Raw genomic sequence first — 15,100 nt, 5'->3', positions numbered from 1 at the left:
GTATATGTGTTTAAATAAATACATTTTGATGATGCCTTTGATTCACTGAGTAGTACAAGCTTTTCAGGCTGATCTGCCTGTAAGCTGACCACAAATAATTATTGTAGTGAAAACTGCCGTCCAGTATATGAAGGATTATTCTTCAAAAAACATTTTGAAGTCCTGGATTGTTTCTTTCTCTTTTAAGCCAAGTGGGAAGATCATTTAATCTGATCCTATGATCTTTTTCAGAAGAATACAACACATTTTCACTGGCTACTTTTTTTTTTTCTAAACTACTGACCTATAATTAGAATGGATTTAAAAAGAACAATAGTGTCTCACAAGCAAACTAAAAAGCATTGATTTATTCAAAGCTGCCTACCGACTGGTATTTCAAAACTAACTCACTGCAAGGAAGCTGTCTGTTGCTTAAAGCTCCTTCTTCCCAAGTATAGACGGGCAATCGAGAGTGACAAGGTGGTATAATGGAGGCAGTGCTCTGCTTTGCCGAACTTGCAGGCCTGTTCCTCTCGCTCACTGGTTACGTGTGCTGCCTGGTGACCTTATTCATTCCTCGTTGGTTGACTTTTTCATCAGGCCTACTGGTCAATGAAAACTACCTGCTCGGTTTGTGGGAAACATGTGTTGTTCAAGATCTGGGTTTCACTGTATGTCAAGAATACCAGACTCCTCTCCATCTTCCGCATCAAATCCGATTGGGTCGTGTCCTTGTTTGCCTCTCAGTGATCATTGGGTTCATGGGATTTGCAGCATCCATACCAGCACTGACTTGTGTGAAATGTCTTGACGACTCAGAAAGACATATCAAAAAGATGCTTTCTGTCCTAGGAGGAGTCCTCTTTGCATTGGCGGGCGCATTGACTTTCTTCTCTGTATCCTACTTTGCTTATGATACACTGCTAAAATTTTGGGATCACACTATCCCCAAAGGCGTTCCCCGTGGGGAATTTGGTGATGCAATGTATACCGGCTGGGTGGGTGGATTTTCCCTGCTTGCGGGTGGCGGAGTATTTATCGTCTCACAATTCCATTGCAGTCTGAATTAAAATTGCCATAGGATTCAATAATTATACCCTGAAATTGCAGAAATGTAGGATAATAGTGTATTATTCTGCATAAGGAATAACATTGCAACGTAAGTTGTTTTATAGGTTTTTTTTATGAGTCCAGATTTTTTCGTTTTCAGCAAATTATAGGATGTAAATAATTGCAGCTTTGTCTGTGTTATCTGTAGGCATATAATACGCTATATAATGAGTCAGAAATTATGGAATATTTATTTCCCACATGTTTAATATTTGACAATAAATATGCTTAAAACAATATGAGCCTTTATGCACAGCTGTAGTTTTCTCACATATTATATCTTAAGTCTGTTAGCAGTCAGAGGGAGATGCATGCAGACCATGCCAGCCTGTACCCACACGCGTGGCAGAATGTCACATACTGTACATTACTTCAGGATAAAGAGATACATTGTTCCTTTTGTAGGCTAACAGTGCATACACAATAGTACAGTATGATTATTATTATTATTATTAGTAGTGTAGTTTTTAATTGTTCTACCCTAAAGCACTAATTAAGTGAAATGCTACACTTTCGCTATCACTGTTGGTGCCTGGATACAAGTTTAAGATGCAAAGCCAAGTGCAGTCTCAGACATTAGACACTAAGAACATAGATTACTAGACACAATGGAAAATATGTGTATAATACGCTTAGCAGCATTTCTATGTAATACAATACATGTATGTATGCACGTTTGCCTTACACACAGAGGAGTGACTGTAATGAGTGACTCAAGAGGCAGCTATTTCTACACCAAGGGGGAACTATACTAAGATGGCAGTTCTATTTAACATGGGATGTTGCTATGGGAAACCAATCATATCTTGTATATTATCTTCTAGAAGGTGCTAAATAAATAAGAAGTATTTTCTGATTGGTCGCCCATAACAACACCCCATGTGAAATAGAACTCCCATCTTAGTACATTTTCCCCCAAGTCTTGGGGGTGAGGGGGAATTGCTTCTCTCTCTCTCTCTAATATCAACTAGAGAATGAAAAAAGCCAGCAATCCTGAGGTCCTTCTGCAACAGCACCAGGTCTCTGTGTGCCAGGGTCGAAGTTGAGGAATATGAAACTTCTATCACTTTAGTTTTTGCCGGCAAATGATCTGAAGTCAATTGATTGAAGCTTTGTTAAACGTTGCACCAAAAACAGAACAGTCCCTGTGAGCCACGCCGGCATTTTTAGTTTATATTTTGCACCTCTCACGGCAACGTTGGCACTTAAAGGGTTAAGTATATGAACAGGTGAGACAGAGTGTGCTGACAGAGGAAAGGGGAGTAGGGATTATTTTCTTTATCAAAGCTCTGAAACTGTAACTATATATTTTTTTATTTTAAAGTATCTTTTGGAAAATATTTTACATTGAAAGCTCTAGGGAGCGAGACCTTTCTTTCTAAGTGAAATTCTAAGCAAATGTTACTTTGCACTGATTATCCGATTCTCATCTTCTTAAAGCCAGCACACATTAATGGCTTATAATAATGGTTACAACAAGCCTTTTGAGGGTAAAATAACGCTGCAGACACCGATGAGACAAGAAGCATTTTTTACAGCAGATGAATGATAACACACAATAAATTAAGCAGAATCATGGATTAATATGAATTGTTTAAATTGAGTGTAAATTGCTTTAAATGGCAAAATTGCTCACTCTATGGTCTGAGCCTTGTTAATTACTCCAGACGCCACAGCTCAGGAGAACCCCACCACTGTTCAGCATGTGGTCGGAGCCTTTGAGATGTGGGGAACAGTGAGGCTGATTTTTAGAATACCAGGGAGACCTCACACTCATAAGCTTCTGTTATTGTGGAAACCGGCACAGGCAGCCTGGCACTGGAGCAGGTTGTGGGATGGAGAATGGGCCTATTCTGCCTATGTCTTATTGTTTCCTTTTTTAATTCACACAGTACCCTGCAAATGAGAACGCTTTTTCTCATATAAAGCAATGGATGACAAATGAATACTTCTGTGTCTCACTGGAACAGAATTTAAGCTTTTTTTTTTCCCAGAGTGGGAATATCAGTGCATGACATAAAATGCATCTTAAAATGGACCCTCCGTACTGTTATCGTGCTCTGCAAAATAAAAATGGTGTATCTGCGCTGCTGTATACAAGGAGCATTGTCTTACAGTAGCTCTAGTTTGCAGTGAACGCACCCACTCCATCCGTCTCTATTCTGTCTATTGTGCTCATGGCCATTATGGAAAAACTCTATGCACCATGGCGCAAATCTTAAAGTATTCTCATGGAAAGCAAGGCTGACACGAAAGCTGAATTTTCTCTGCGCTGCTGCCATTTTGGGGTTTGTACTGACCTCTACTGTATTTATTTTATTTCCCAGCATACTATATAGGTCAAATCCACTTTATTGTTGTGTAATAGCTATTATATACTGCACATATAGGGGCTAACACTGGGGGGATTTACTAAGATGGGAAAGTACTATTTCACATGGGATGTTGCTGTGGGCAACCAATTAGATACAATCTATTATCTTACAGAAGGTGCTCAATAAATAAGAAGTAGGTTCTGATTGGTTGCCTATAGCACCCCATCCCATGTGTAATAGGACTCCCATCTTAGTAAATTTGGGAGCTAACCCCCCCCCCCCCCCCCAATAAAAAACAGCAAGTAATTTTGCCCCCTGACAAACCAATTTCACTCTCAAATATGGGGAGAACATACAAGCTCCCCACAGAGCAGACCAGGAATTGAACTTCTGACCTCAGAACAGTGAGACAATAATGCTAACCACTACGCTATAACCCTGCTTTTATTTATACTATTTATGTATTTTAAAAGCAAATTAATAGTGTTATTTTACATTATATCAGAGCTCAGTTATTCTCATGAATTCATTACTTATTAGAAAAAAATATGAGATATTATAAAATAAAATTATATTTGGCCCCTATTTAAAAAAATGCATAAATATGCTGTTAATGTGCTGAAGTGTATCCATGTACTGTACACTAACATTATATATTCTACTTGAAATAAACAATATAGTGAATCATATAATAATTTATATAAAAACAATTTCATTGGTTACTTAATTTATTTTTGTCTGCAATTAAAATACAAATGACTGTAGCCGTAAACATTTAATTATTCTTTTGCATGGAACAAGGGTGTAGAACTACATTATTAGGCATAAAGTCATACGTCTTCCTCTGTCTCCCAGATGAAGGCTTCATTTTGGATCCCTTCACAGTTTGATGTTGTATTTGCAGATCTTGTCAGTGAGACACAACTTCCAGACATTCCTGTATCCCCTGAGGTCACACTGAGACTATCAGACAACACAGGATCCTCCCAACTTATAGGATGTGTTCTCTGGTCAATGAATGGAGGTAGCTTGTAGCAGAAGAAAAAGATTCCACTGAGGAAAAGTACAATGGCGGAGACAATCCCCAAGGAAATGCCAACCCCAACCTCCTGCTTCTCAGGACTGGACGGCATGCTGAATGTACTTGGAAAGTATATAGCGCTATTACTGACAACGGATTTCATGTTCCAGGCCACAGGTATAAGAATGCAGATGCTGGAGAGTACATATAAAGATCCGCCTGCTGTTAGCCAATAAGGGATGATGGCTACATGGCTTGACCCCTGATAAATATTCTTTAGTCCGTAGACACAAGCAGCTTTTCCCATAGCCCCAAGGATCATGGCCACTAACATGAGGCCTTGTGCAACAAATATTTCCCATGGTATGAAGGAGTCCATCACACTGAATTCTTGGCAGTACATGGTTTCCAGGTTTGGAGACACCAAAACATGACTGAAGAAGCAAGTCCGCCAGATGCCTATCCAAGCGATGCCAGAAGTAATGATGGTGGTGTTGGCCACATACCACACTCTCCATTGTACAAGCCCTGTGGTTATGGAGCCTAAAACCCAGCCCACTGTAGCAAAACAGAATCCTGTAAGTTGGAGGTTTGCTGTGCGGGCCAGGTAGGGCATGACCTGAGGATATGGACTAACCTCTGTCCTCTGCAGTCACAGTCATCTATTGCTGGCCACTGAAGGAGAGACAAGTAGTTATCTTCATGCAGAGATATCTCAGCGAGAAGACTGACGCAGCTTCAGGTAATGTTAGTCCTCTACATTGCTAGATACTACTATGTGCATATTCCTTTACTACAAATAGAGACACCTGCTAAGGACATGTAGGCTGACACCTTTAGTTGCCAAGATACTGGAAACAAGTTTATGGTATACAATTACCATGTCCAGTCTGCAGCATTCAGAAAGATTAGGCTGTTGTCAATCACATGGTAACTGTTTACAATTCAAACCTACTGTCAATGTGCTTTATTATCTCCGGGGTTTCAAATAACGTTCTTCTGAATAAAATAAATGAATACTGTATATAATATTTTTACTGATTTATATATGAATTGGCATTGTTTTTAATCAGATTATGTTAAAAGAATATGGCGTAGATTAATGAAAGAGCAAAAAGCTCTATTGTTGGTTTAAATGAGAGTTATCCTAATTTATGTAAGAAGTATCAGCAGTGCCATCCGTGGTAATTACAGAGCAAGATTCTTAAAATGCTTTATTCTTGGAGTAAAGTACAGTATTTTCTTAAAATATTACTGCATTAAAAAATAAGTATAAAATAACTAAGATAATGTTTTATTGATCTATTATTTTTTATTATAACTCAATGTGATACCTGTGCTGTCTGCTCTATTGCACATGTGCAGGACTGTGGACTGCAGCCTGGGATTGAACATGTAAATCAGTAGGAAGCATATTGGTTGGACTCCGTTCCTTTTGGGCTATCTGGTCTATCTTGAGTAACTAAATAATAATAATAATAATAATAATAATAATAATAATAATAATAATAAGAAGAAGAACAACAACAATATGCACATAATATGTTACTATATCAAACCCAGAAGTATGTCCCTAACATTACATTTTATGTTAAAGGTTTCATATAACTTGTGGGTTAACATAATGAGTGGGTATAAATCCATACAGGTAAGAGTAACTGTATTATGGTTCCCATTAGTTCCCATGAGTCCTACACACCTTGTAGCTGTGAGTGGTGTCTGTGATGTTATTGCTAAATACTTTCTACTTAGTCTTCTATAACTGTTAAACAAGGTCTGCTGGTTTGGGTGCATAGGCAGATGAAGTACCTAGCAACCCTGTGTCTTTGCAATGGTGTCACACCTACTGTATATACAAGAAAACATTAACTGAAAAAAAAAAAACAGGCAATCGATTGGGTCTAGTTTTACACTATAGACAGCAATAGCATAGTTTAGGTTTCAAACTGTTCATGCAGTATATATTATTTGGATTACTATTGTAGAGGTTTGAAAATGTTTGCTAATTGGCATTTATAATATGTATTAACAGTTTCTTATATAGCGTACACAGATTCCGCAGAGCTTTACAGAGTATAGTTGCCCATTCATATCAGTCCCTGACCCAGTGGAGCTTACAATCTATATTCCCTACCACATGTACACGCACACACTTTCATTCAAGGGTTAATTTTGTTGCAAGTCAATTGACCTACCAGTATATTTTTTGGATTGTGGGAGGAAACCGGAGTACCCGGATCAAACCCATGCAAACACGAGGAGAATATACAAATTCCGCACAGTTAGGGCAATGGTCGGTATCGAACCCATGACCTCAGCGCTGTGAGGCAATAATGCGAACCATTACATTGTCTGTGATGCCCAATACATACATACAGTCCTGTGTTTTTATATATATATATATATATATATATATGGGTGTTTGACGAGCCGGCACTCCCTTAGTGGTCCTGGGGCCCCGGGCCACCTGTTTGTACCTTGACAAAGGGGTGAAAGCACCCCGAAACGTTGGTCATCTTCCTTTTGAAAGTCCTACGAGTGCCTTTGCCTTTTTCCAGTATATATATATATATATATATATATATATATATATATATATATATATATATATATATATATATATATATATATACAGTATGGACACTTTTAACAAACATTTTGTCCATGCCAAGTTCTAAAATGTATGAATACAAACTTTTGGAGTGGAAAAGCGCTGTCCTGCTTGTGTTGAGAATGCTAATGGTGTTGGTGTGTAAGAAACTGAGAATAGCAAAATGGATGAATAAAATAAATAGGTTTATTTATACAAGTTCAAATGTTGGATGTACACTAGTGTTGTGGGGGAATCGGGGGATGGAGCCTAATTACCCTAAGGGTAAGTGGGTACCTTGTGCGGTAATAAGCTGTGTTTTAGTACACCTATTAGGGGTCCCCAATACTTGGTAATCTTCCTTGACAAGTGTCACCAGGGGTAATTTCCCAAATGGGTTTTCAGAAAGTCTGTACTAGACTTCTTTAGCTACCGTGGGTCCTGAGCCCAGGACCTACGGCCTCTCCTGGTGATTTGTATAGGAAGAAAAAGTCTGAGTTCAAAATCTGGTCTGGTGGAGTTTGCAGTGAGGAGCCTTAAGGCGATTTACACAGGAACCCCCTTACAATCACATATGCCCTCTCTGATACTTCGCCCAAAATGGAGTGTTAATAATGTTCTTCAAAATGATCTGCTAGCGGCGTCCCGCATCGCAGTGTGTGCAGTACGTGACTCACGGTTTGCTGGGGGGTCAGGTGCAGATGGCGGAGGGGATTCTCCGTTTGCAGCGGGTCCACGGATGCTCTCCTGTTCCTCCTGCATCCGTGCCATAGTGTGATTACCCTTAGGATAATTAGGCTCCATCCCCCGTACACAAGAGTCTAGTGTACATCCAACATTTGAACTTGTTTAAATAAACCTATTTATTTTATTCATCCATTTTGCTATTCTCACAGTTTCTTACACACCAACACCATTAGCATTCTCAACACAAGCAGGACAGCGCTTTCCCACTCCAAACGTTTGTACTTAAGCTAAAAAGGGATTGGGATACCCTTAAGGGACAAGCAGCGCCTGTGATTAGTTTAGAGCAACAAATAGGCTGAGCGCAGTGTGAAAATCCTTTATCTATAAACTAAAATGTATGAAGTCTCATCTTTTTAATTTTAATTTACTATTGATTATTCAAAAAAGAAAATAAACAAAATGATCAATATGAAGATGCCATGTAGATGTAGCATCCTATAGACATTAGTAAGCATTTGACACTGTCCCACATTGCAGATTGCTAATTAAAACAGTTAAATGGATAAGCACCTGGTTGCAGGATAGGAAACAGACAGTTGTAGTAAATGGAGTGCATTCTGTGGAGGGACATGTTACCAGTGGCGTACCCAAGGGATCTATACTTAGACTAATGCTCTTTAATATCTGTGTTGGTGACATTGCAAATAGTATTGATGGGAAAATATTTCTTTTTGCAGATCACACAAAGATATGCAACAGGATAGACACACCTGGAGGGATAAAACAAATGATCTAGGTAGAATGGTTAAGAATGTGGCAACTACAGTGTAATGCTAAAAATGCTAAATCATGCACTTGGGTCTCAAAAACCTAAATATGGTATCAATGGTACTATAATGAAAAGTTGAAAACTACAAAGGAGTAAAGAAATTTAGAGATGGAGTCAATCTTTTTAGTGACTTTATGTCTGGGAAATCAAGGCACAAAAGCAATGAGCAAGAAAATAAAATGGTACATACTGTAGCCTACATCGCAAAACTTACCAGGAGAGACTAAAAGATCTTAATATGTATAGTTTGGAGCAGAGAAGGGGGTTGGGGTGGGGGCAACGACGACATGATAGAAACCTTCAAATACACAAAGGGTTTTAACAAATTACAGGCTGGAAACATTCTTCAAAGGAAGAGAATTATTAGATCTCAAGGAAATGCACTAAAACTGTAAGTTGGTAGATTCAGGGGAAATTTAAGCAAAAGGTACTTTACAGAAATAGTAGTGGATAAATGGAATCGTTTTCTATCAGAGGTGGTAGAGGCTAAGAGAGTAGAGCAATTTTAAACATGGTTAAGGTAGGAATATTAATATTCTTACAAATAAGTAAGAATCAAAAAGGGTTGAAGTTATACCTAAAGAATAAAAAAGGGGGCAGACTGGATGGGCCAAGTGGTTCTTATATGTCATTTAATTATATGGGCCAAATGTAATAGTCAGTCAGAATAATTGCACCTTAAAAAAAAAAAAGTCTGAGTTCAGCTGGCTCTGATAAAGGAACAGGTTGGTAGCGAAATGTGTCAGTGCTGCAGGCTCCCACTTTCCAGGATTCTCCCATTTATTCAATGGACTTTCCATTGCCTCAAGTGACCTCAGCCATTGTGGATATTCTTCATTGGTAGCATTATCCAACACAGAAAAGAAGAGCGAGGATTACATCATTCTGTACCCACTGGAATGCTGTTCCAGATACCTTCCTCCAGCGGCCCCAATCTATCAGCCATATTCATTAGAGAGGATTCACTGGATCGATTGGGACTACAGCTCCTCCAGCGGTGGTACTGTTTGGTAAAGTGCTCTTACCCATATGAACCCATTTTCAAACCTATTCCCCATTGCTGAGAGTCCTAATCCATCCCTGAAAGTGTGGAAACTGGATACTTTATTTTATCTATGTGTCTCTTTATGTTTTTTTTGTTTTTTAATATTGCTTTTTAACATTCACTTAATTTTGCATTTTGTTTATTATTATCAAGCACTGCTATTTTTTCTTTTTTGACTATTGTTGTGGGGGCTAACTACTGTACCCTCTCATTTTTAGCAGCTGCTTTTAATTGATAGACCGCTCTGTTCCAGGCGCCTGAGTCCAACCAAGGTTGGTATTTGTATTTGCGTTACTTCTGGCACAATGTTTCTATGTTTAAAATTGATTGTATACTCTTCCTGCTTCATTATCAATAAATAGATTGAGCCAGCAGCTGCTTACCAACTCATTATTTGATTATCAGGAAACTATAGCACCTTTATATGAATGCAAAACATGTGACAGTTCTGTTTGAGCATATCTGCAATGATCTCAGTGAAGAAAGTGTTGCTGTTTGGCAGATACTGCAGGGTCATTCCCAAACATTAAGACTATTATTCTTCAGTGATGCAGATTGTTGATAAAAAAAAGTACAATGAACATAGTTGCCAGTTTTCAGTGGGTGTTACCAGAAAGTTGGCCATTAATTCTGCAATTAATCGCAAGGAACTCACAAACAAAATCCAGATGTGCACAGGTCTCTGTCAACGCAGTAAATGAGGTTAGCCTGCAAGATGGGCTGGTTAGGGTTAGGCTTAGGGAAGCCAATCCCAGGGCATTTTTTCAATCCCGGAATTCGGGATTGAAAAATGCCCAATCCCGGGATTCCCGGGATCCCGGGATTGGCTTCCCTAATTAAAAAAAACCCGCCCCGGGCGCCCCGCATATTTACTTACATGTGCAATTGTGCAGTGCGGCCGGGCGGGTGTTCGGTGACGCTGGGAGGGTGGGCGGTCCATTACTGGAGCTGGGCGGGAGGCGGCCACTTTAGTTCCAGAGCCGGGCAGGGAGGTGTGCGGGCGGCCGGGCGATGACAGGACGGTGCTGCGCAGCGTGACCTCTGGCCTCGTCACGCTGCGCAGAGCCACAACGCCGGGACGGGAGTAGCTGGGCAGCGTCTGAGCACTTGCTCAGACGCTGCCGGCATTAGACTGCGCATGCGCAGTCTAATCCCGAAATCCCGGGATTGGAAACTCCAATCCCGGGATTGAAATCCCGGCGTTTTAGGGGCAAAATCCCGGGATCCCGCCGATCCCGATCCCGGGATTGGCCACCCTAGTTAGGCTGCGTGAGGAGATGGTAAGGGTTAGACAGCAGGATGGGTGGGTTATGGTTAGGGGTAGGGTAAAAATGCATACTGGGATCTGCCGGCCTTTTGACCACTGGGATGCCACTGCTGGCATTCTGATGGTCAAGACATTGACTGTTGGGATTTTAATAACAGAAATAGGCCTGGTTTCAAGATGTAAATATGATTCTCAGGAACAAAGTACAGTAAAACAACACTTCTTTTGTAAACCACAGACTACCATCACCTGGCTGGAGTTGGAACAACCGGAAATCCTAAGTCACACACTGTCAAGGGCATTTCTACTGGTGGACAAGCCATGTAATCGCACCTGTCATGACCCCTGATGGCTGCTGCTGCCTGGCCATGTGATGATTACACAGTACAGTCTTGCAGTCTGTCATTTCCACTGTGTTTGTAACTGTATGCATCATTCCAAGAAGTATGATCACAAGCTACTGGATGATTCCCTATTTGGATTTTAAATTGTGTTGTGGCTCAACCACTGAAGCCACTATTAGTGTCCGCCACATACTACAGACAGCATTACTGACCCACATAGACTACAGACAGCATTACTGACCCACATAGACTACAGACAGCATTAATGACCCACATAGACTATAGACAGCATAACGGACCCCAAAACAGACTACAGACAATATTAAAACACCAAAGTAAATCCCTCAATATCAGAAAAAAAACCAGAACAACCAAAATCGATAAAATCGATAACTATCCCCATTCATTTTAGTACTACTTTTGGTTTAGCCTTGTAAATGATTGCCACTTTAAGTCAGAGATCGCTCTGGCATCCCACCCCTCCAGCAAATTTGGACCCTATTACATTTCCTTGTGTATATTTTTTTCCCTAGCGCCATTTAAGAATACATATACCTCTGCTTTACAGCTGAAGCGCATATGTTTCTAATCTTTTCTAGTTATTTTGTTCAAAAGTGTAAATTACTGGACTGATCAATGGATTGGATTTTGGAGCCACATTAATAGACATATAACAGTGTGTTGCCTTGAGTTTAACTACCCCTTACACGGGGCCACAGTTATTTTCTATTGACTTCCTGGAATTTGGTATACAAAAGCCACAACAGTAATCATCACTCACTCCCTGTTCCAGAAACATCAGAACCATTTTCCTGTTCTTCCTAAGGAGTCTATTCATCATTTCATAATTAGCCCTGGTGATAATTATGTTTTAAAGTCACTGCGAGTTTAAACAACCTTTCATTCATCAGAACATTGCTTAAAGTATCATTTCCGAAACGCTGCCCTTTTTGCAGAGCCATAAGGACTTCCTCAATCTGTGCATGCACCTTTTATGCATTTATTTAGGCGTTCTAATAAACAGATGGTAAAAAACGATAGTAACCTCATGTACACATTAAACTACCGGGTGCTACAAACTGAGGACAGTGTGTAACTCGAAATGTCCTGAAAATTGTAAAGTTATAAATTATTATGCGTAGCAGCACCTGAAACAAAGGACAGATTTCAAGTACAAATTCTAAATTCCTTGTATCTTTTTGACTTCAGCCATGAAAGACTATCAGTGTCCTTTATAGTTCTACAAATGAAGTGTAACAAAAGAGACATATCCTTTGGCGCAGGTGACGGGAAAATAAAAAAAGATAACCGTGTGTACCGCTCTTACTGTTTACTGACTAATAAAATAATATTTTTGCTTATTTATTTATTGGGGAAAACTTGGCCCAATTCATAATCGCTAAAAGGGGCCAATTCATTATCGCCAAACGAAAGTGAAAATAGTACATAAATCTAAACTGCAGTATAAAAGTTACTCTGTCTAGCACAGTGGTCAGGGAACTCGGTCCTCATTACCCCACACAGTGCATGTTTTGCTGGTAACCCAGCAAGTGCACAGGTGTGCTAATTACTAACAGACTCATTTTATAAGGTCCACAGGTGGAGTTAATTATTTCACTTGTGATTCTGTGAGGAGACCTGCAAAACATGCACTGCGTGGGGTAATGAGGACCGCGTTCCCTGACCACTGGTCTAGCATGTGTGAGTTACTTGCACAAGCAGCCAGCAATTCCCCTGCATGCAAATAAATAAATAAATGTATTTGCAACCTTTGCATTGCAACAGGGTTTGTACCGCTGCACAGTTACATATTGTGGGGTTTGGGCCATTATTCTGGTTCACTCGCAAAGGTAAATTCCTTCTCAAATGGACAAAACCATGTGCACTGCAGGGGGGGGGGGGAGCAAATGTAACTTGTGCAAAGAGAATAAAATGTTGGTGTTATTTTGTTTCTGTGCAGGGAAAGTACTGACTGCTTTATTTTTACACTGCAATATAGATCTCACTTTGAAGTAAATCCCCACCCAAATCTAATTTTCTCTGCACATGTTACATCTGCCCCACCTGCCGTGCACATGTTTTGTCCATTTGAGAAGGAATTTGCCTTTGCAAGTGAACCGGAAAAAGGGCCTTGATCCCAACTCAGAATCGGACACAGTAGGTGGTAGAGAGGTGGCATTGGCAGACCCTCACAAGTAACATGCCCTGGGGAACCAAGAAATCATTATCTGGTCCTTAACCGTATTTTTTTTTTTTTTACTTTAATATTTGTTTGATTTTTACGAACAACATACAGATACATTAATAAACAAAGATACATTTTAAAAAAATGTAACATTTACAAGGTACTGTACTATCAGATTTTATTTTGCAAAGGTCTGGCGATCCCCCCTGTAGCATAGATCCACCTCATTATCTCCAGATTAGGTTACCCACCTTATTTACCCATCAGAGGCGCCTCCCCTAGGTCTTTGCCTATTCTCTATTGTTTTAATAAGCGGATTTGATGGTCTTCTACTATCGTTTGGTGGTATACCACGGTTGTCTGCTTCTCTACCTATACCAATTCCCCCGTGGGGGTGCCAGGGCTTACTCTTTACGGTTATGTTTGGGGCTCTACCTGCGTGCTATAGTGTTGCCCTTTGATGGTACTTATCACCCTATGTTACGTGCTTTTTTGATTAATCTGTTGTGTTATCTTGTCAAAGTGCCTTTATTCTTTATTTTTATTCCCCCTTTTTTTCCCCCCATTGTGTGCTCTATCGAGCAGTAACGCAGTGATACCAAGAAAAAAAAAGAGGTATTAAACTTTACAATAAAGACAAACTTACTTAATTACAAACATTTCCTAAATATATTATATTCACATACCCAATCCCTCCCTCCCGCCCATTAGCAATACCCTTATATATTTCGCGTGTTCCAATATTTTGTGAGTTTCCACCTGTCCCATATTGTTTGATATTTACTTAGAGTGTTCCTACTTAAGTGCAGATATTTCTCCTGCTCAACCGTGTAATTAACCAGGGCTATCCAACTGTGGATGTCTGGTCCATTTATTGCCATCCAGGTTCCAGCTATAATTACTTTTGCTAAAGCAGATAGACCCTGTATATATTTTTTTACCCCTTCCTCTATTCGCCCTTCACATGTTATATTGAGTATACAGCATTTCAGGGTAAGTAATTCTCTGGAGACCCCTGTTTCAACCATGATATCTATCACCTTCCCCCAGAATTGCGCTACCAATTGGCATTCCCAAAGTAGGTGAAGAAATGTGCCTGTAGATATTTTACACTTAGGACATAGTGGGGAGGCTCCACCTCCAAACCTAACCAGCCGAGTGGTTGGGAGATATGCTCGATGGAGAACAAATAGTTGTACTTGCTGCACCCGTATAGCATTTGTGGCCTGGGGCACAGATGACATTGCCACCTGCCATTCTTCTTCACTCATGGGTCCCACTTCTCCGTCCCATTTTCCTTTTAGTATCTTTAAGTGCTCACTCGGTGCCTTGCTTCTCAGGACTTTATATATCTTAGAGGTTGAGCTACCCCTATCTCCCTTTTTAATAATTTTTTTGATTGGTGATTCTCTAAAACATAGAGGGGTGAGAGAATATCTTTCCTCCAGTGTAGTTCTCAACTGGAGATATCGAAAAAAATGTGTTTGTGGCACACCAAACTCCTCTCTCAATTGGAGGAAGGATTTGAGATTACCTCCTCTGTATAGTTGGCTTAAGTTCCTAACAGAATACCGTCCCCAAACCTCTTTCAGCTGTAAGGCTTTTGCCACAACCGTCATCCACCTGTCCACTAGAGGATATTCTGGGTCTATATCTTTGTACTCCACTCACTGGCGTAACTAAGCTACCGCAGCCCCCGCCATGGCGGGGAGGCGCAGAGTAACTATG

General features: G+C 40.1%; 2 protein-coding genes across 2 annotated transcripts; one reads left to right on the top strand and one right to left on the bottom strand.

Annotated features, from left to right (window-relative positions):
* The first annotated feature begins 467 nt into the window (after window positions 1-467).
* Window positions 468-1,049, top strand: LOC146058423 (claudin-22-like). Its single transcript, XM_083170704.1, has one exon. The coding sequence runs from the start codon at window positions 468-470 to the stop codon at window positions 1,047-1,049; it is 582 nt and encodes a 193-aa protein (XP_083026830.1).
* Window positions 1,050-4,234: 3,185 nt separating this feature from the next.
* On the bottom strand, window positions 4,235-5,041 carry CLDN34 (claudin 34). Its single transcript, XM_083171019.1, has one exon. The coding sequence runs from the start codon at window positions 5,039-5,041 to the stop codon at window positions 4,235-4,237; it is 807 nt and encodes a 268-aa protein (XP_083027145.1).
* Window positions 5,042-15,100: the final 10,059 nt, after the last annotated feature.

This window comes from Crinia signifera, chromosome 2 (assembly GCF_055691185.1).
Source record: "Crinia signifera chromosome 2, ASM5569118v1, whole genome shotgun sequence".
Taxonomy (NCBI): domain Eukaryota; kingdom Metazoa; phylum Chordata; class Amphibia; order Anura; family Myobatrachidae; genus Crinia; species Crinia signifera.
The sequence above is the reverse complement of the archived record's forward strand: the minus strand, read 5'-3'. Positions and strand labels throughout refer to the sequence as shown.